The sequence below is a fragment of the Ptychodera flava genome, chromosome 5 (assembly GCF_041260155.1).
Source record: "Ptychodera flava strain L36383 chromosome 5, AS_Pfla_20210202, whole genome shotgun sequence".
Classification (NCBI taxonomy): domain Eukaryota; kingdom Metazoa; phylum Hemichordata; class Enteropneusta; family Ptychoderidae; genus Ptychodera; species Ptychodera flava.
The window spans coordinates 45,746,327-45,769,001 of NC_091932.1; the positions used below are offsets into that span (position 1 = coordinate 45,746,327).

General features: G+C 38.4%; 1 protein-coding gene across 2 annotated transcripts in view; it reads right to left on the reverse strand.

Annotated features, from left to right (window-relative positions):
- Positions 1-66: 66 nt before the first annotated feature.
- The window catches only part of LOC139134097 (vesicular inhibitory amino acid transporter-like), a 44,019-nt gene continuing 21,410 nt past the window's right edge, over positions 67-22,675 (reverse strand). Inside the window, exon 2 of one of the 2 annotated variants that reach the window (XM_070701005.1) lies at positions 67-2,954. In XM_070701005.1, coding sequence (XP_070557106.1) covers positions 1,770-2,954 — 1,185 coding nt within the window. In that variant the 3' untranslated portion in view covers positions 67-1,769. The remainder of the gene's footprint in view (positions 2,955-22,675) is intronic. The other variant, XM_070701006.1, reaches the window with a different exon arrangement.

Here is a 22,675-nt window from a genome sequence, read left to right on the forward strand (position 1 = left end):
GTTGGAGTGGGCTGGGTAGAAGGCAAGTCTTACATACCAGAGATTCGAACTCAACTAAGTGTCATGTGTTTTCATACAAGGCAACTCTATTGCTTTTTATACACATGGAATAACATGAAACAAGTATTCCAAAATCGCAATGAAAGAAGTAATAGTCCAGCAAGTTTAGCACTGATAAAATATAATGTTTGTTATCAGAGAGAAATTTTTTAGTTTTTTTTTTCTCATAATCATGTCAACTATACATGGTCAGAAAAATGAAAAATAAAAATGAAAATAAACCTGTGAATAACTGTACTTTGTAATGAAATAAGATTGTAAACACAAGTGGTTTTAATTAATTTTGAATGCCATAAAGCAAAATCTTCTTTAATCGTAAACTCTTCTACGCTGCACACATCAAGGTCTGGCTTCCAAAACACGATAGAGGTTCTATTGTACTAAGTCAGACAATTATTTTTCCATCATCTGACCTTCAATACAATCAGTCATCACACTGTGAAACGTAAACAAACGTTATGAACGTTGAACCCTCATAGATGACGTTCGACCGAGGTCATCTGAAGGAAGGCAACTCAACAACCAAATGGCCTCAGCTAGTTTAATACAGTAGCAAAAATGCATCCTCAAAATCAGGAAATTTTGGTCATTTGCATATCCTGTAAGTTTGACCAATCTTAGCGACACACTGGTGTTGATGTAATAGAAGCTGATTAAAAATAAGATAGCTTAATTTGATATAAAATTTTCATTTCAGAGAAAAGCGTAAATTACCTTTGCAAAGATTTTACTATTAGGCGATTTAAAGAAAATTCTGTGTTTGCCGTCCTTGGATTTTTGAAGAATCTCTCAGCCAGGGAAACAAACAAACGCGGACAAAAAACACAAGTGTATTAACATTAGCTCAATTTTTAACTGGTTTCTTTTGGAAAAACAATATTTTTATTTGTAATAGTGTTAATATTTTTCTTTGTTTTCTTAATTTTCTCTCAAAACCTACCAGCATGCGGACGTCAAACAAGTAATTTTATTTAAAGCGCCTTATATGTTTTGTAAAACAAAGATAAAACTCACTGTGTGCTAATCTATATTACAGTAATATTGCCCCTTGAAATAATGCTGTCTGTACATGTGACATTCAAAAAACTTCCGGAAATTTTTACACCATCGTTCAGACACAGATGTGTCAAAACTATAAAACAAAGTACAACACTTTATCTGCATTGCTTTCACTTTCCCAGAAATACATGTACATCTTATAACTTTGCGTGTATCAAGCTGGTGATGTCGTCTGCTGAAAGCGGCCTGATCGTCAGGTACGCATGCGCAGTTTCTCTGTTACGTTTAAAAAACAAACCAGACGCAGAGTTTGGCGACTGAAAGCTTGAATGTGTTTTCTACCAGATATGTAGTTTCGTTTCGACTCTACTTTGGAACGAGACAGCTGCCTTTTAGTCTGCCACTTTCATGGAGGTAGGACACATATTGATATTTTTGTTGCACGCGTCCTACATACATACAGACTTGAATCCTCTGCTCGTTTATCATTTGACGTACCTGACCCCAAACCGCTTTTAAATTATCAAAATTTTCAGTCTGAACGAAACGTATTTCATTCGATTGTTGCTGATATATTTATATGGAGCACTGTAGCCAGGCATGCAAAATACTCCTAGAAGATATATTAATGGCACACAGTGCCATAATTTGAATGTAATCCTATCTACAATACAATAATTTACAAGTCAATTGTTGAAATAGTCTAAACATTAATCATCAAGTGGAACTTTGTAGGCATCCACTAATGCTTCACCGGAGTATATTATACCGATTGTTCCACAAATAAGACCAGTCAAAATTATGACAAAATCAAAGAATTTTTGATATAAGGGCATTTGGTTCCACTTTAGCTTTAAATGAAACCAACAGGGCCATATAAACGACAACATTGTGCCTGTAAAACTTCCTATAAGACCCATTAGTATTGCAAAGTGTGGTATGTAAATTGCCAGGAGTAAAGTAAGTACAACTAACAAACTTCGGAGGAATACACCCCATACTTTTATTGCGCCGTCCAATGCATAGCATGATGGGAAGTATGTTTCTGGTCGTCCTTGGAAGAAAGAACGTTCGATAAGTTCCACAGCTGCGTAGTAGGGCAACGGGTACGACAGCAAAGCCTTGACGACAAGGAAAATGTTGACAATGGCGCGAAAAACATCGCCTGGTAGGTTGTCTGTGATGACTTCCTTAGTAGCTGCTCCCCAGGTTAAGAAGCCGACGTAACCAAAGAGACTCTTGAAGATTCCGGCAAGACCGTGAGTCCAGTGCATCATCTTGTTAAAGTTTTCTTTATCGTGCATATTTCCTTCCAGACTCGGCAAGAAGATCTGAGAAGTGTAGCTAAACACCACGATGCCCAGAACGACAGGGAACAGCTTGATATCGACCAGGATGCGAACTTCTGACCAGTGCCAATGTTTGATCCTGGTCAAACAGTAGCCAATAATGATGATGTTGATAAAGATATGAGCGACAGTGCACCCCATACTAAGACGGGACACTGATTTCAGATTTCGAAGAAACGCGCATGGTATTAAAAAGAAACATGCTATGATTGTCCATGCGCTCTCCGGCACCCCCGAATACTTAAAACTATTCTTTAAGAGGTCCCCGCACAGAACCAAGTACAGAATACACGTCATTATCAGTTCTACAAACTGAGCAGCATGAACAACCTGTGCGCCTTTTTGCTTCCCCCACACTGCCTCAGCGATGTCCACGTATGTATTTCGAACGCGAACTTTTTCTCCCGTCTGTTCGTCCTCCTCGTAGAGGCAATACACCAGGATTTTACCGGTCCAACAGCAGATATACGCTATGCCGAGAAGAACCACTATTGCCCAGTAGCCACCGTGGAGCACTGAATAAGGAAACGCCACTATGAACATACCCTGGAAAGAAAAGAAACCAAAAACAATGAATATGTCTCAAAGATGAAAAACATGGCATCACGTTATTGTATGAAATATCAGGAGTGTCTTTGCAAGGCTTTCAGCTCATTGAGGCAGATATTACCCTGTCCGACCAGACAATATAAAATATGATGAACCGGGGAAGAAATTTGACCTTTCATTCAAAAGCAAATGTTTCATCGGCGGAAAACATTCCTGATCAATAAAACATCGATTAAAACAAAGATTACTTCAAGTTTAGCATTTGAGAAATGTTCCATTGTCATCAGAGTGCAGAGTGTTCAAAATATGGCCATTTAGACATTTCATGTATCCCCATTTTCCAGTTAATCACACGAAATGCTTTGCTAACATAGAAACAAATGTTAGTAGCGAAAGGTCGACTACCCTACAAAGTACAAATGTTTAGGCAGGGCACGTTTTAGCACAGAGTAACATAGAGTGGCAACGTTTGTATGCCTTTTGTTCCATGGTCGTCTCGGTAGACTATTGGCTTTTCATATTAAAATGAGCTTCAAAGGTGTTAAACTTTTTGGAGGCTTTGTTTGTGGTTGATAATTACACGAGATTATGCGAAAAATACGACGAGATGGCATCGTACTGCCAGTCACGTAGCAACCATAGTTACTTTGTGAGCTCTCAGGCCAGAAACACTGCTTCACGCCAATCAAAACATAACACGCCAGCAGTTTCATAAACATGTCCTTCCTAGACGCACGTGTAAAAGACGGTGTGACTGACCGTAAACCATTGAGTAAAACCAGACAGTATCAAATTTGGTTCAAACACACTCATTATATATTCATAAAAATATGAGAGGAATTTTTAAAACGGTAAAACTCACTTTCCTGAAGCTCAAAACACTCCCGTTTTCGCCAGCACATCAATTCCGATCAGCACCACACGACAACAACAACACAAACTTTGTCGAACATACTTTCGCTTAACAATTGGTGAAAATCCGAAAATTACCGAAGGGTGCATGGTCGGCACTCTTCGGAAAAGAGAGCCAAGAGCTTCGTAAGGCGAGACAAACATGGATTGCTTACGTAACCGCTTCACGCCTTAAACAATAGCCGTTGCCACTCTGTGGTTTTAGGTACAATGCGCCTCGGGGACAGATATTTGGACTCTCAAACTTGTACAGTTCTTTTGTGGTCCACCACTTGTGGGGGCTTATTTTAGAACTCTTGGTGTCAAAAAAAATTCACCGTATCAGTTTCCGAAAATCGAAAATTTCATTTTTTCTCCATAGAGTTAACACAGGGATGGCAGCCATTTTGAATTTCAAATCTCGGTAAATCTTGGGTAATTTGTTTCTCTGGGACCATAATTTGCACGGTGACCCCCAATTTTATTCTTTATTTTGAAAGAGAATGGTTGAAATATTCATTGAGGAAAGTTTAAGTAAAAGTTTAAGTCTTTCACTTTCGAGGCGCATACTACCTTAAACGCCTACGGAGACTGCGACCTCGTTAGGAATGTTACTTCTTTAATGTCACCTCAAATGCATCGTTACTAGTGTATAATGGTCAGCTGATCATGTGATGCCATCGAACCAATCAGGTTAACTCAATTAGTCAGCTACAATAGGCCGATCATTGCGCTCTTTAATTGCCACTACTTAAGTATACAATAGCATCATCAATATGATTCTGCAGGATTCAAGTTCCCAACTCTGTTACTGAAAAGTGTGTAACAACAACAATTTATAATTCATATTCATCTTTCTGAGTCACATTTCGATAGCGCGCGGCTGTCAGTATGAATTAAAAGTTCTTCAAATTACACTTGACGTAAGTCGTTATTAAACAAAGATAGCTATTCTTGATACTGCATTGAAAGGTTGTCGTGGTATGAGAGTTGCCCTGAATTGTCTTACAATCATTTCAGCAAGTCAGACATTTTGCTACTGTAACAACAGTGCATTTTGACAAGTCAATCAAAGAAAAAGAACCTACGAGATACATTTTTATTAGACGTTCATGAAAACAAATCACTGGGACTTGACAATATTTTTCGTCGACAAAATTCAATAAGTTTCTCCCATTTCAAAGGTCTCTTGAAATTAGCACAATTGAAAATACTTTGTTCGAATGGGTGGAATTCAGTACAAACAGGTCTACAAGGCAGTCTCATGACTTCAACATTTGTCTCAGTTTTTTAATTACCACTGAGGGTCACGTAATAGTCATTAGTTTTCAATGCCTTTTCTGCAGTAATCGTGTTATTCGAAGCAAATAACATTTAGTTTATGACATGTCGATATTTTTCTACAAACGCTCTTTTTTGACAGCGCAGCCTTTTAACAGGTGTCATTGGAAACCGTACTTTTTACAAGCATTTCGTCCATATTTTAGTTTTGAGATTACTTCATATTTTCTCCACACAGAATATGCCCCTTACCATTCTTTGGCAATCAATAGTGATCGTAAGCACACACACCCACGTGTTCTATATTTTTATAGTCCCCGCAATAATACTTCACTTATCGCTATAAATTATCGGTTAATTGAATAAAAAGTGTTCTTAGTTTCGGAAGACAAACTGCAAAATTTCTTGTATGAACAAATACAACACCATTTGGTATTCCATCAACATAAATCAACATGACGACATTTATAATGATCACAGAGAGTAGGCAGTCAGAAAAGCTGGCTGCGACGCATAATTCAAGTGAACCGTACTAAACTTTTGTCCTTTGTTAATGAAAAAACAAACCTTGCTCTATATCTGTATGGCGATATGACTGCAGGTAACTTCTGCTTTAAAACATTCACATTTTTTTCCTTTTCTTTTAAAATGGTCGTAGAACGCATTATCGTAACATGAAGTGTCCCAAATTACAGTTTTTCCAACATGTACATCAATGGGTTCAACGCATGCATCATAAACTTGTCCATCATGAACTGTAGCATCTCTTCATTTCAGGCAGAAAGTCTCTGCACAGTACACACGCTGAAAATATAATATTTATACATATGTAAGATAGTGATCGACGCAATATGGGGAGGGTGTATCTCCCTGAACCTTCGCTCAATACAGGTTTGTCGTCAGAGCTTGCAGAGGTCGCTGCTGTAAATATAGAATTATTTCTGTCTGAGCGAACAGATCGACGTGGACGTTGTTGAATAGAGAGAATTTCGCATGAACGAGCCATAAGCCATCATCGTGGGACTAGAACTCTTCAGGGAACATCTTACATTATCGATTGGTAAATAATAGAAGTCCTTTTACCCAGACCGATCGTGATGTAGTTGTATCTTATCAGTCTGGGCAGGATGTACTCATGACTCGACACTCTCAAGACTGTCACTCTCACTGCTATGTCATTTATTAAACACCATCATGAATTCTTAATTAAAGTCTTCTCTTAAGAGCCCAGGTAAAAATATCGAAGTAATAGAATTAAAAGGGTAAAGAAATGTAACATTTTACTCAAATAATAAATCAAATACTTCATCTCCTGACCTTCTGAATTGATGCCCTAATTAACTATTCATAAATGCAATGATGCAGCTTTCAGTGTATACAGCTACTTATATAGTTTCTTATGTCGGCCTACCAAGCCAGACACAATCATGACGTACAGAGATGCGCAGTAAATGGTACAGAGAGAGAGAGAGAGAGAGAGAGAGAGAGAGAGAGAGAGAGAGAGAGAGAGAGAGAGAGAGAGAGAGAGAGAGAAGAGAGAGAGAGAGAGAGAGAGAGAGAGAGAGAGAGAGAGAGAGAGAACAAGCGCGGGTGTGGGAGAGAAGAACAGTTAGGCCAATATTACGCTGATGGGAAGAGGTCTTAATCAAACATTAACCACGTCTATGATGATGGAACATCAGGTAAAATTGCAATTCATTTTACCCTTGATAGAATCAACGGAAGCCATGACAAAAGCCAATTACATCCAATTCATTTCATTTCAAAGGAATCCTGTATCAAACACAATCAGGCCAGCTACCTTTACACGAACCCTGCTCTCATTAACTTACTGTAAATCTAAGAAACAACGGATAATGGCTCTCTTTGTGATCGTGAGATGTCACTTAACAACGCGAAAGTTCAAGTTAATTCAATTTCATGTTTTTACATTGTTGCAATTCGTGAGAGTGAATCAAATTTTCGGACATGACCATGTGAATTACGATAATAGAAACTTTTGTAACTAAACACATTACGAAAATTCTTAAAGCCGAAATAGAAATGTTTATCGACGCTCACTTCTGATGTCACAGTGTTATTTTTCCAAATGGACATCATCTCAGCGGTAAAGTGCCGGAATGGCATTTGAATCAGCTAAGAAGGATATCAGCTGCCACATGTGCTGGAATTGCGCTGATAATTGACTGGAATACTCCCGATGGAATTATTAAAATACACATGGAATGTACAGTCCACCCGTTGCCGTGTGACGCTTGTTTTAGTCTAACATCTCTTTCTTTACAGTAAATGCAAAATCAGTTCCTGAAAAGAAAGCTTTTATGCTCTCTTAGGAGAAAGATTCATATCGGCTTTGGGTCCATACAGCATATTGCATCACTTATCTTCATATTATTGTATGACTTTGAATTATTCATAATTCGTCATTTATCAAAACTTAAGTTTTTCTCTAATAGATGTAAAACACTCGCATTTGCTTTAAATCCCTGGTATAAATTTTTTAATCAAATAATTTCGTCCAATGAAATTTAAGTAAAAGTCACCAGTTATCATGTATTTTAAAGATGAAGGAGAAGAATATGTCTTATGCCCTTTTGACACATAATTTGAAATTGTGAACAATCGATCGACTCATGGCGCCAGGGTTGGTTTTTATGACATCGATTCTTGCTAGAAAAGAGTTTCATATTTGTATAAAATGGCGATCTTCACTCGTAACTCAAAGTTCACTGATAATAATTCCAGGAATGAGAGTCGTCGGAAATATTGATTTCCACTCGACGTGTATTTTACAATCTATCTGTTTTATCTTGTATAGTTTACTTTTTACATTAGAAGCAAAATCGTCCGCAAACTAAATTTGACGCAATGTTTACGGATATTGAATCATAAGTCTACATAGACTCATACATGTCGTTTTCACATCACAAATGTGTAATGCATTACTGAATATTTGTAATGGGTGGACTGACCATTACAGAAAACAAAATGGCGCTCATGCAGAGACACGCCACTAAGTCTATGAGGTTGTAGTTCGATCTGAGTTGCATTTTGAACTTTGAAGATGCATTTCCGTCGTACCGATTCACTGAAACACAGTGATATGACCTTGATCGTTAATTGGAGTAATTCATGACACAGGAAACGTAGAAGAAATAAAGTATCATCGACAACACAAAGACGTCAGAATAGTTTGCATGGGTAGACTAGTGTCTTGTCTATTTGTAATATGGAACTGCTGTATCAGTTTGACTTAAATAAGAAAGTAATACTTCTTCAATCTTGGACACCCGAGGGCAGCTTCTTGGAACAAATGCAAAGAGACTCAGCGGTGGCTAAAATCAATGGAAACTCTCTCTACCGGGCTCTTTGTGATTGTAATTCCAGGGTAGAACCATCTGCTTGGAAGGTCGTCTCTGTAGCTGCGAGATATCGCACGCAATTATAGTCTAACACTTCTCATATTCGCCGTTCTCCAGGCTACAAACCTGGGTAGACATGGTAGCGGTGGAGCGTATGAATTAAGCTTCTTAGTCACGTTCCATTGCAAGCCATTAGAACGTCGACTTGAGAAGAAGCACTTCTCATGCCATGCGCTTTACTTTGTGAACATACGGAGCACATCATTAAAATCTTTTTTATCTAGCGTCGATATATCTTCTTTTTTGTGTCAAACTATTTCTACTTAAGGTTATGAATATGACATACATAATGAAGCATGTCTGTCGGCGTCTTCGTCTCTCTGAGACTTTGATGTGTTTTCTTCGCTTTTCTAAAAATCTCATTTCATCAAACAACTTTTCATGTGCACCTCTACTCGATGATAGCTGTCTTCATTTTGCATTGTCTTGAGGTAAATAACGAGTCTACCCAGCTCTGACAAACTCTGAGTTGCTTCAATGCCAACGTTTGTATCCACTCTGTTTCTATAAGTCTCTGTGGCACCAAAAACAAAATAACGGTGTCGGCTTGTTTCTCGAATTAATGCAACACTCGAAAGCTAAGATTTGACGGGCAAATCGAAGGATACCGTACAATATGCATCAAAACGAACATAGACCGTAAAACATTTTTGTTAAATGACTTGAGTCAAATATAATAATAAGAAATGAGCTCCGGTACTACGGTGTTTGTTCGCAGCAGCGGAATACAGGTCCTTGTTTTAGATTGCAAATATTCAGTAGATCAACGGTTCTGTCACATTTAAGCAACTGTCAGATGATGTCTTATCTGGCTTAAGGTATATTGAAAAAATAAATTGATATTGATATTGATATTGATACCTTGCAGTTTTAACAAAATACCATCACGAAATATTTTGCTCTACATGAGCGCTAATTTATTACTGTGCCAATCACGTATGCACTCATTAACAAACCTAATTTTGGCGCCATTCAGTAGAATCTATTTTGTGATACAGTGTACCGATGCAATAGCGTTCGAGGCCAATCTACATCATTAGATATTTATGTCTTATGTAATTGGATATCTCTTGTAACAGCATATGCTTGAAAAATTAATAAGCCGAGCGCAGTTTATTTAACAAAAAAGAGCTTGAAAGAGATAAAAGGTCTTGTTTACGAATATTATTCTAATGGTTCTCTTGTGCCATTAACGGTGTTTGCATAGTTAAATTTACAGCTATTAAAGAGGCACTCCCGTTTGGTAACATTTTAAAACACATCTTTTTAATGCCAACGGTCGATATTTGACGTGGCGACTGCGCGCGGATCGCGAGATATCGATAAAAACATGTCATTTCCCGAGCGTATTTTTCACATCCGAAGTTTTACGATCGTTTCTGATTATGACGCGAAATCCACCGAAGGTTTGTTGTTGTGCTGATTGACGATATTCTAGGGAGTCCATAATAAGTTCGAACGACGCAATTTTACCTCCCACTGCGAAGACATTATATACAGCATTATGCCTTTACCACAGGTCAGTTTTTGAAAACTTCTACTCAGTGGTATTATATTTTTAACCAATAACACAAAAACATAAGTTTTTACGTGTTAAATATTAGCCGCCTCCGGTGACTACATTTTGTCGTCTGCCACACAGTACGCGTGGTTCGCCGCGCGCGTGGTATGCGTCTAGTCTATGCATACCACGCGGTAGCCGCATGTATCAACCACACGTAACTTGGCTAGTCACCTATACGAATTCTGGTGGAATCAGCAAAAGTTGTTTTTCGTTTTATCACCAAGTCAGTAAGACTCAACTTTCTCCCATGGGGCATAACCGATCACCGAGGCAAGTGGTACTGTGGCGTAAAGCAGCGTCAGTGTAGACTCGTACTCCATAGGTTAGTTGATAATGGCCCCAGTGCCGAACGTTCGATGTTCGGAAGCTGAATTTAGGTGGGCCACCGGAATTCAAACTTTTACTTTTTTGAAGACATGTTTTTATCGATATCTCGCGATCCGCGTGCAGTCGCCACGTCAAATATCGACCGTTGGCACCAAAAAAATGTGTTTTAAAAATGTTACCAAATGGGAGTGCCACTTTAAAGTTCAGAGTTCATATGCTGTCATATCTACCTCTGTATTCTGTAAGGAGCCGTTGAAATCAGCAAAACGAAATGATCTGGCAAGATAGGTCTCAAGAATCTGGTCTCAAGCATCTGGTTTTGCGCGGGAATATCTTGATTGTAAGTCGATAACAGCTGGTTGTAACAGTATGAATATCAGTCTAACCATTGGATTGGGCTAAAATAATTAATATAAACGCCAGGCTTGAAGAATTGCCGTAGATAGGTCAGTTTTCGAGACTCGACGAATGCAATTATCCAAGAAGATGCGACCGCTCTTGACAGAGTGACAGTTAATAAATTTTGTGACGTAAGTAGCTGTCAGCTATCCATCGGTCACCATATTAATGCGGAGACAGCCTGACCCTATTATAGTTAATAACGCTGACAACATCTGTAAAACTAACATTCATCCATCCATCCATACGTACGACAGACGGATGGACGGACGGACGGAGGGACGTACATTTATGTACGTATATACATATCACATCCACCTATCGATCGAGCTATCCATCCATCTATCCATCCATCCATCCATCTAGCCATCCATCCATCCGTCCATCCATCCATCCATCCATCCATCTATCCATCCATCCATCCATCCATCCATCCATCCATCCATCCATCCATCCATCCATCCATCCATCCATCCATCCATCCATCCATCCATCCATTCAAATAGACATACGTGTACCTGCCTTTAAAACTCATTACACATTCTCAACTCTTTATTGAATTATGCAAATTCATCAATTATTCTTTTTATCTGAATGAAAGGATAAAGGCAAAGTTGTGAAAATTCAAAACGTTATCGCCTTAAATTTTGCTGACAAATAAGGAGAACAGGCTTTAAAGTGCACCAATTAAAAAGAAGAGAACAAAATTTTAAATGAGACCGTTAGTTTGAAATGATCCCGTGTTACAGTTTCTTAAAAGAATATATTCGATAGGTCATATTCGTTCGCTTAACGAAAAACGTGACATACTTGGTATCGATTTTATATCAGTCAATTCCTAGACCGTCTGTTGGCCGCCAGCGTTTTGCGGCAGAAATTACAGTTTGCAGAAATATGTATATGAAATTTGTGTGCTCTGATTAAATTACATCGATGGGCTAAATTGAGTTTGACAAAGTACATGCGTTATTGAAGAGGACAGGAACAGCTGGGTAAACGATTCTAATTATGTGAGGTTTTAACAGAACATTTCAAACACTCAAATCTGAAGACTTGAAGACGGTTGGCGCGTATCTTTCGCAGCACACTGATTAACCAAGCAATATCAGAACCGGAAGCATACAAGACATGTGACCATTCTTTTAAATCTTTCAGTACTCACTGGAGTTGCCCTATTTCGACCTCCTCAAAGATTCCTAAGGAATAAGCGAAAACTCAGAACCACAAAAACAAAAACAACAACAAACAAAACACGTGTTACTGACTCTGAGGCGAAGCGACACATCTGTGTGTATAAGCTGGCTTCATCTGCAAGGTAGTAATGTATATATTTTTTGAACATTCAACTTGGAGTAATAATACGCAAAAAGTGTAATTATTATTCATCAACGAAGCCTTTATATAAAGATTTTACTTATGCTATCGACCATGGAATTGTCAGACATGAAAAATGGACGTTTCCGACCAAATCAAACCATATCTCTATTTTCCTTGCCATGCAATTGCCTTCGCTGTAATTTTCCTTATTGTCCAACGTCTCTAATGAGAGACGCCAAGGTTGTCTGTTTAAAGGTGGGAGACATTACTTTCTACATCAGACTGCATTCGTCTGTGCGCAATTCTTCCATGGCTGAATCAGCCAGGATTGTTTGTAACAGTGCATCTGTGATATTCGCAGACAGATTGTGTAGTCAATTCCATATCCCTGGGCAAAAAGCACTTAACTCCGATTTGAGATTCCAATATTGGTTCAGTTCTCGACTCTAGTCTCCGTAGATGCTATGCGCATGTGTAGCTAACCCTAGGGGAAAATCTGTTTTGAGATTTTTTTCGCAGTGCTTCTTAATGAGTGACCACTATTTCAGTTTGTGTTCTTGTTTCTGAAGGCCCGGGTCTTCATCTAAATTGAATTGATGGAATGGCGACATTTCTTTCAAACAATGCAGCTCGCCCTAAGGCTATTGTTTTGCATGGACTAATGAAATCATTAACGTATGATATCATATCCACGTATCACTTAACTGTAGAAACTCTGGTGTCTTGAAGTATCGAGAACATTTACGATGAAACCTGATTGAAATACTGAAAAATTGTAATTGATTTTAACATTAATAATGTATATTTATAACAAAAATAAACATACTTCAATTATGAACTTGAATGTATACAATAAACAATAAGATTAAAAGGTCCTTATCAACATGAATGGGAAATTTTGTAACGTTAGAGTTTCCGATCACGAAAAACTGAATATGGCGCTTGTGTTTAACAATTCATGTCAGTAACCACATGGCTCAGACTTGTCCTTCAACAACAAGTTTCCGATACATTCTTCAGATAAACCTACCGGTGCAATATCATTATGGTTATCTGGGGGCATTTGTACAGCTAGAAATATCGAGAATTTTATCTGTTTTACAATCAGCATCATTTGTTGGGGTTGTCGTATATTTTATGATTCACTTCGCTGCTCAGTATGTGAGGAAATAACGATTGAAGCGACAACACCTAAATCATCTAGGGTTGTACTTTTAAGAATGTTATTTTAAGGGGTGCATATCAGTCGATCTGTCTTTAAAACATAATAAAAGTTGACACTTGGGGGAGAGTAGAAAGAGAGAGAGAGAGAGAGAGAGAGAGAGAGAGAGAGAGATACATACACACCTACCTATACCTACCTACCTACCTACCTACCTACCGACCGACGTACCTACCTATACCTACCTACCTACCTACCTACCTACCGACCGACGTACGTACGTACGTACGTACACACACACACACACACACACACACACACACATACATACATACATACATACATACATACATACATACATACATACATACATACATACATACATACATACATACATACATACATACATACATACATACATACATACATACATACAGGGAATGGCAGACGTGCATAGTAACAGAGAGGCAGATACAAAGATATGGATGGAGAAGAGATGGCAAAGCAGAAGATAGTGACAGATGAACAGATGCAAGACAACAGGATCGAGGACAGTAAGCAAAGAAAAGTACTGTGATAAAGACAATTAAAATTACGAACAGACAAGTGAACGGAAATGTGTGTGAGTTCACTGAAAGTGTTCACGACTCGATTTTTTACTGACATTTATCTTCAATTTTAACTTTACACCATTTAAAAATATCACGACAATGTTTATCGTGCAAGTGATGATAAAGTCAGCGAGAGAGTTGGACAGCATTGACATCTAAAAAATGAAAAAAATAGTTATAAGAGAAACGATTTCACCTTTCCACCCAAAGAGTAGTGTTTCCATTTTTTGATTCACATTGATTCGTTGGCGCCAGAAAATTACACCGTCGTCAATTTCGCCTGATTTCGCCAAGAACATGCCAATTTTGGGTCCAATTTGCACGTCAAAAGAAGCAGTTGAAACTGAATGAAAGTCGCAGCGAACGATAATAAACTTTCTCGCGTGATCTAGTAGTACGTGATACACATCACCGATTGCATATGTTTCAACTCACATAATGCAAGACAACTTTTCTCCGAAGATTTGCTGTCACTTTCGTCTCAGGGTCGTCTGCTCATCACTGTAACTAGAGTAGACTCAAGCAAACATCTACAAGTAAAACCTACGGTTATTTTCCCGACATAAACCTTGTTTTTTTTAAGGTATGAATGTGCCTTAGGGACATACATTCGAACTCTTCAACTTTCGCAAGTCCTTCCTGTTCTACCACTTATGGGGGTTCTTGAAGTAAAAATTTCAACCGTCTTAGTTTTTTCGAAAATATAAAATTATATTTTTCCACATGGAGTTAACGCAGTGGTGGCGGCCATTTTGAATCGCTAATATCGGTAGGTAATTTGTGTTTCTAGTACCGAAATTTGTACGACGGTCCCTGATTTTTATTCTCGATTGGTGAATAGAATGGTAGAAAGTTTTATTGAGGAAAGTTTGAGCAAAAGCTGAAGTCTTTCACTTTCGAGGCGCGTACTACCTCAAGTGAAATGTTCCAAAGTATATTCCATGGAACAAAGGTAATAGACCCTTCTACTTCACGACAACCATTATGTGCGCTAATGTTTAATCTTCCAATGGGTTTGAAATTCTCCTGCTTTCAGTGATCTAACCGTGGCCACATTGACTCCTTATTATGGTATTTTAAATTAAACATCCGCGTGTTATCTACCGCTGTCAGAATGATTGCACTAGTTGACAAGTTGCCATGATGGTCGAACCTCATTGAATGTTGGTTAAAGTAAGCAAATTTCATTGTTTTATGTCATTTACCAACTCGGTAGCGTCGTGTACTTCAAACATTTGTCCTGTCTTCGCTGTCAAACCAATCTGAACTTCATCATAGAATCAAACAACTTCGTCAAAACAACCTTGCTTGTTTCTTCCTCTCTAAGAACCGTCATTTTTGACAATCCTGTCACCGTGCTCTGAAAAATGTCATTCACAACTTTGCATGAATATGACGTATTTGTACATGAAAAGAAGACGCATCGACGTCTCCAATGAGTCAGGTATATACAGAGACAAGCTGAAAGATCCCTATCTGAAGATAGACAGTGAAATAAAACAGTTTTCAGATTTACGTCGTGTATGGAGTGAGTGATCCATTGAACGTCAGGAATATATCTCTGAACACAGTACAAATTTCCATGGATGGGTTTCTTTTATCCAGGATCGTATAAGCTGAACTGAAAACATTTTACCTACATGTATAACGAAGCTACTCAACTCTTCCCCTAACACCAGTCGATGTGAAAATCATTCGTAGCTAACTGATTTCGCATCGGAAAAATGTGTTGTAAATCAGGCGTGGCCACGCTGAGGGCATTCCAGGGGGACTACGCACACAGTGCGTCTCTTTTAAATTTCATTTTCAATCAACGATGGCTTTGCTTAATTCTTTACGATTTAGTGATGATGTTACAAAGCTTAAGTATCTTTTTACGGATCGGTATTTCAACGTGGAAAAGTTTGAAAGTACACTGAGCGCGATAGTCGTACAAACAAAAGATAGTTTCTGGGATGCAAAAATTCTTCAGCGATGATCGTAATCCATAGCTTGTTTTAACCATGGTAAAATTGTCTATGTGACAGCTATAATTATTATGATTCACACGAATTCAGCGTTTATTCACACTGTGTGGCAGCGGAGGCTATAAACAGTAACGTTTCTCTCGGAACGCAAGCTCAATAAAATTCGTATCATGATGGTTGTGAATACAGACCTATGTCAGATGTTGAAAGCTAGACTCTACGAGGGGATTTATCTTTTGTAATTTAGACAGAGAATTTTGTTAAGCAAATGATCGCCCCAGAAGGAGCGTGTTCTAATGGCTATATGCTGGATGGGGTGAACCATTTAGCATTCAGAGGGAAGCCCGCTTAGTAAGTGCTAATAAGTGGACAGGGACGTTCGTTATGTCTCCTCACTAAACAACGGAATAACATCCTATTATGCAGTTAAAGTCATATTTTCATCCCAATGGCGTGAATATCTAAACATCAATCGAGTTAAATTTTCAAACAATTACTCAATTACTGACGATTTCAAATGTCATCGAAGAACACTGACGTTGCAGCAATAGGAAAATATTGTCTTCGATCACTAACTCAGTACCCTAGTTTTGGACGTTTTGCTGCCCGAAATTCCAACTCCTTATCTGATCATTTTCCACACGTCCCGATGCTCTCCTATGTTCAATTTTTTTTTCTGTGTGTAACATAAAGGGATAACAATATTGGAAACATACTGTTGACACAAGTCTGTGCCTTCAAAAGAGGTGTTTCGAATATGTGAGTCGTTGAACATCGGTTACAACATACAAGATGAAAGTCCACCGTCTCGTCAGTTTTATTTGTTTTAGCATGGAGATAGACGCTTCTACCGCTGGTACCTCTACGATTTGAGCTTCAGCTAGACTGCAATTCGATGAGGACTGAAAAGAAATTACGGCCAACGGCCATGTTGGAATTCCCGGATGAACTTCCATTTAAATAGTCGTTTGTCATTGGGATATTGTGACGCTACATTACCCGGGGCTGTACTGAGCAATGCTAACCCAAGCATGCTATCCGCCGAGAGAAGGATGTCTTACATGCTTCATGCTTTACTCTCCATCAATGGTCACATGTAAATAACTCATTAAACACATCCACATCAATCTCGTATATGTAAAAGATATGCAAATGAAGACGTTCAGCGACTAGCTTCTTCCTGATCAGGTTTCAGAGCTTTACTGCAAAGCCATGTTGGTGGATGGTCGAAGCGTCTCTTAGAATCATAAAATTGTGTCTCATCATTTTCAGAAATGAGACTGTCAGTGTTGTTTGGCACAGATAATCTCTGTTTCTTTCACGTGAGGATTTTAAGGTACTACGCGCCTCAAAAAGCTGGAAAACTTCTGTTTTTGTTGTAACTTTCTTTGAGGAAACTGTCACCATTCTCTTTCAAAATCATGATAAAGGTAGATGCGTCTCGGTGACAGATATTCGGACTCTCAAATTTTTACAATTTCTTCCTGATTTATCTCTTGGGGGCTCATTTTGAAGCTCTTGGAGTAGGAAAAATGTTCACCGTTCATGTTTTTCGAAAATCGATGAAGTTTTTTGACCTTAGAGTAACACAGGGACGGCGGCCATTTTGAATATCAGCCATCGGCAAATGTTATGTTATTATTTTGTTTCTCTGGTGCCAAACATTGCACTATGACCCATAGTATATATTCTTAATTAATTCTTAATTCATTTCTGAAGAGAATGGTTGACAGTTTCATTGCAGACAGTTGAGCAAAAGCTTAAGTCTTTCACTTTTGAGGCGTGTACTACCTTAAAAATCAGGGGCCACAATGCAAAGCTTCGAACGAAAGAAAGAAATCCAATATTCACCGACACTTCAAATTCAAAATGGCCGCCATCATAGGGTTAAATCTTTGAGGAAAAAGTGACACTTTCTATTTTCAATGTGATAATGAGAGAGGTTTGACAATGGCCTTTGTCTACATATGCAAGCTGACTAAGTCAGAAATGTTCAAGTTTTTTTTCAATCGCAGAGAAATATTTGTAAACGAGAACATTCTGTTTGTATCTGTTAGCCTAATATGAAATGTTGGCTTATCGTTGTGTAATATTGCAAATGCCAGTGCTTGTCTGGAACAAAATGATAAAAGGAAACAAGACAGGGTTGCCAGCGATGCTTTCCTTTGCAATTTCCAACACGCGCGGCTGTTAGTGCCGCGGCTCTTGTATATAAGAAATCACGATTTCTCCGAACGCTTCCAAGTGAAATGAACAGACTAAAAAGGTCAGATACGTGATTGTGGATACTTTGATTTATAACTGAACAGAAATACACTGCATGCAAAGCTGAGAGTTCTCTCCGACAGCAGAACATGCTTCAGTTATGATTAAATCAGGGCCAATTTCTTCTCAATCATGTGCTAACCTTACGATTTGAGGGTGATAATGAATGATTATTAATGTAGTGTCAAAATGATTTCCTCTTTCGAATCTCTGATTAAACTTGTCAGCTTCAATTCATCCATTCAACGTTATACACCTAACACTTCACGAATGAACACCCAGCCACCTTGAATGAAATCCCAGGAACACCTACATTGATATATTCCATATGGAATCGCTTATCACCGTGGGTAATCAGTTTTGCCAGCGGATTTACGAGCGGTTCCTTCCCATAACTTTTATTTCCCCACACCTCGTTCTATTTTTCATTTTGATAGTTTTCGTTTTGGGAATTATCAATTTCTCTCGCTTGTACCATATTTTTTTCCATGGAAAATACTTTCTTGTATGGAATTACTCATGGTCCAAAGCTCTGTTGAATAATTCTGAAGTGATGTGTGTCCTATGTCACGTGTAGGTCACGTGCAGGTCAGAGACCAGACTCCTAGACTTACATCAGAAACGTAAAAACTACAAAAACATTGGTTGCAATACCAAAAAAACTGCATGTAGCCTGAACAAACAGAAAATGAAAACAAAAATGGAGAGCAGAAGTCAGTCCACACCAAATTCAATTCTGTTGGGTATACTGAAATCACAAACATTTGAATTACATAATTTGCTTTCCACAGTCTATAATGACATATGAGTTTTTCCATTAAAAACTTTGCCGTTGAGGACGTATGCGCCTCGAAAGTAGCAGACTTAAACTTTTGCTCAATTTTCCTAAAGGAAAGTTTAAACCATATTCGTTCTAAATCATGAATAACAATGAATGGAGGTCACCGTGCAAAGTTTGGTTGCAGAGAAACTAATTATTCAATATTTACCGATACTTAAAAATCAAAATGGCCGCCATTTATAGAAAAAAAATCATATTTTCGATTTCCTAAAAGATAAGATGGCGAGGCTTTTAATTTCTCCAAGAGCTTCAAAATGAGTCAACATGAGTGGTAGATCAGAGGTATTGGACAATTTTCACAATCCGAATATCTGTCCTCGAAGCGTATTCTAGCTTAATAAAATCTTCTGCGATCGAAATCACAATATGCTACATAATGGACAAGTATAGGTATGAGTAATGCTCAGAGTCAGGACTTTTTTCGCGTTCTAAGATTTGACGTTTTTTCCAGATTTGGCAAGAGCATGAAGGCTTATCTTTGAGAATTACACATTTCAGTTTCAGTTTAAAAAACCATGGCTGCAATTTTACAAACAAATCGTGCTTTCAAAGTATCCCCCAAAGTCCCAAGATCTAATTGTTGATCCCTAAGTTGTTGCGTGTCACTAACTTAGCGACATCCGTTGTCAAATGGTGATCTACTTCCCTTATAACACAAGACACCTCAATAATATAGCTCAGCTGTGATAGTTCACACAATACAAGAATGAAACTAATCGGACGCACATACTTAATGAAACATGTGGCAAAAAATACCCAATATTGATCAGAATATTAAGTTGCAGAAATGGAAATGACAATCCAAATATGTGATAATGGTGTATCTGAGACGCCTAGATTTGACCAAAAAAAATGAAAAGCGTAATCTTGAAATCAAAGACATGGTGAATTGCGCAAGTAGGCTGACATACACAACCGCTTGCAACTTTAGAACCCAATGTCAATTCTATCGATCACTTGAATTTTAGATTTTTCTGCATAAAATGTCAGAATATCCCAAAACATGAAATCGCTAATGTCCGTAAACTTCGAATGTATCTAAATGTGACTGACTGTTTAGAGGTAGGCAATGCAGTAAATTCTCCATCAGATTCGTACATAGCTTACTGCACCTGAACCAAATGTACCCGGCAAAGATTTTTGACCAAAATGATAAAAATCAATCACGATGAAACTTTTCTATTTCCCATGAAATCGAATCAATCCACACGAGGTCAGACATGGGACCTATGTACCCAGTATTCGAGCAATTGACAGAACGGCTCTTCAAAATCAGCTGTACTGATGAAGTTGGTAGAGACGACGGAAGACCATCTACAATGCAAACTCAGCGTCCTCACCAAGGGAATTAAGCTCAGTCAACGGGGAAATAAATGCGACGAGATCCCTGGCGCTGAAAATCTGATCCCACTGTGTCATCTACCATGCGAGAAAGACGAACATGTGATTTAAAATCATGGTTGTGTTTTAATCACCTCAATACGGCATCTATTTCTCTACCAAAATTCACATTCAAGGGTCTCGGGGAGGGGCGTATTATACTCTTTAGTCGGATTCCCAATGGCACATGGCAGCCTCAATATCAAGTTTAAAACATACGTCATCGTGTGACTTCGCATTCTAGATTTTTTGAGTGGTTTGTTTGTTTGCAATAATGCACTCTCGCCTCCAACCAAGACACGACGGCATTTCTGCCAAGCCCTTTGTGAAAGTGTCTTGAGGAGTCTGTACACGTTTCCATCACGGCAGAAGTAGCTGAATCGTGACATTTATTATGCTTGTGTGTGCTCTACAGGCATTTTTGAAAGCGACATGAAATTAATAAGTTCTGCTGTATCATCGCCTGTCGATTTCATGTTTTTTGAAACTGTGAATTAACGCGTGCCATGGAATGTCTGGGCAGTCATTATCGTTACTGCCGGTGAGCGAAATAAAAAGAGTAAATGAGACGATTTTTTGAGGGTCAAATGGGAAATCAGTCGGAATTCTCTGAAAATTGCGATAGTTTCGCTCACCTTAAACACGGGAAACAGTCGCATGGCCACCAAATGGTACATAATGACGCGAAATTATGCATAGATGAATAGGACATGAATAGGCAGGACATACAGTGTGACACAAATGGAGTGTAACCAACAAAAGCATGTCAGGCTTGAAGTGTATGACTCAAATCACTCCTAAATCGCTGGCATTTGATGGAATTCTTTTGTAGAGAGTTGAGTTTGCTCCCGATGGAGGCTGAAGGAAAGAGATTTCATTTCTAGGTGAAAAGAATTTGAAAAGATTCGACTTATCAATGTATTGAATTTTCTAAAGCTCTATGATCGATGAGCAGCTGTAGCGAGATTGTTGTATGCCGAACAATTGACCATGCGTACTGATTGCAAGCCATTCAAGCCCACTACAAACCATGGCAATTTCTAACAGTCGCTGGTTGTATCGAATTTTCCCTGGTAAAACCCTTCAGGCATCTCTGTATCGGTGCGTTTAACGTACGTGCTAAGGTACATGTCCAAAGCAAGTCAATAACACGTAGACGGAAATGTGAAAGTCTTGTAGACAAGGACATGATCTGTATTTCAAAGTTTTCCAGTAAGAACATTTTGCCGTACTAGCCAGTCATATTTCCAAATTTCAGAAAGGCTTTTGCATCGGGACAGTTTTATGTTCAAGAGAGATTTGTACTGCTCATGGGAACAGTTGGACAAATATCTGTGACGTGTCATGTGTAGCGTAATTGAGCCACTCACAATCACGGCATATCACGCCATAAAGCTCTGAGTGTATTCGTAAATTAAACGCAACGAGTCAAAATCATGTATGAATAAATATACGGTATAAAAAATCGGCGTCACCGTGTTTAATTCACAGCTTAAGGTAGTATGCGCCTCCAAAGTGAAAGACTTTTGCTCCAACTTTCCTGAAGGAATTTCCAACCATTCTCTTTCAAAATCAAGAATAAAAAATCGGCGTCACCGTGCAAATTATGGTACCAGAGAAATAAATTACCCAAGATTTATCGATATTTGAAATTCAAAATGGTCGCCATTCCTGTGTTAACTCTATTGAGAAAAATAAAAGTTTCGAATTTAGAGAAACTAAGACTGTGGAAAGGTTTCATACACCAAGAGCTTTAAAATGAACCCCACAAGAGGTAGATCAGAAAAGAATTGTAAAAGTTAGAGAGGCCGAATATCTGTCCCCGAGACGCATTCTACCTTAAACGTACCTTTTGGGCAAATTCAATATCATTGAATATAGTTAACTGTGTAGGATAGGGGCCTAATACTTTGTAAAAGTTACAACAAAATACTCTGTTGTCATTACTTCGCTGTACGTTACATGGCACTTTTTTCATAGGAGATTTACCCATTAAGTGTTCAGGTTACTGTTCTTCGCAGACGTTAGGTTATTTCAACACATCGTCAACGGCTAGATAGACCAAACGCATTCCTAGTTTAATAAACGCCATTGCTCTAGCTGCCATTGACTGAAGACTTGACAAACATGGGAATCAACCATTAGTTTGCGTTCTTGCAAATGGCTTTCTTCTCGCTGAATGATTGTGGATTATGGTTCTCTGGGCAAAGGCTTAGGCCAATGAAAGTATTCCCCTGAGATTATCAACTGTATTTATGATTATACCATGCTAGATTGATTGTAATCGAAGA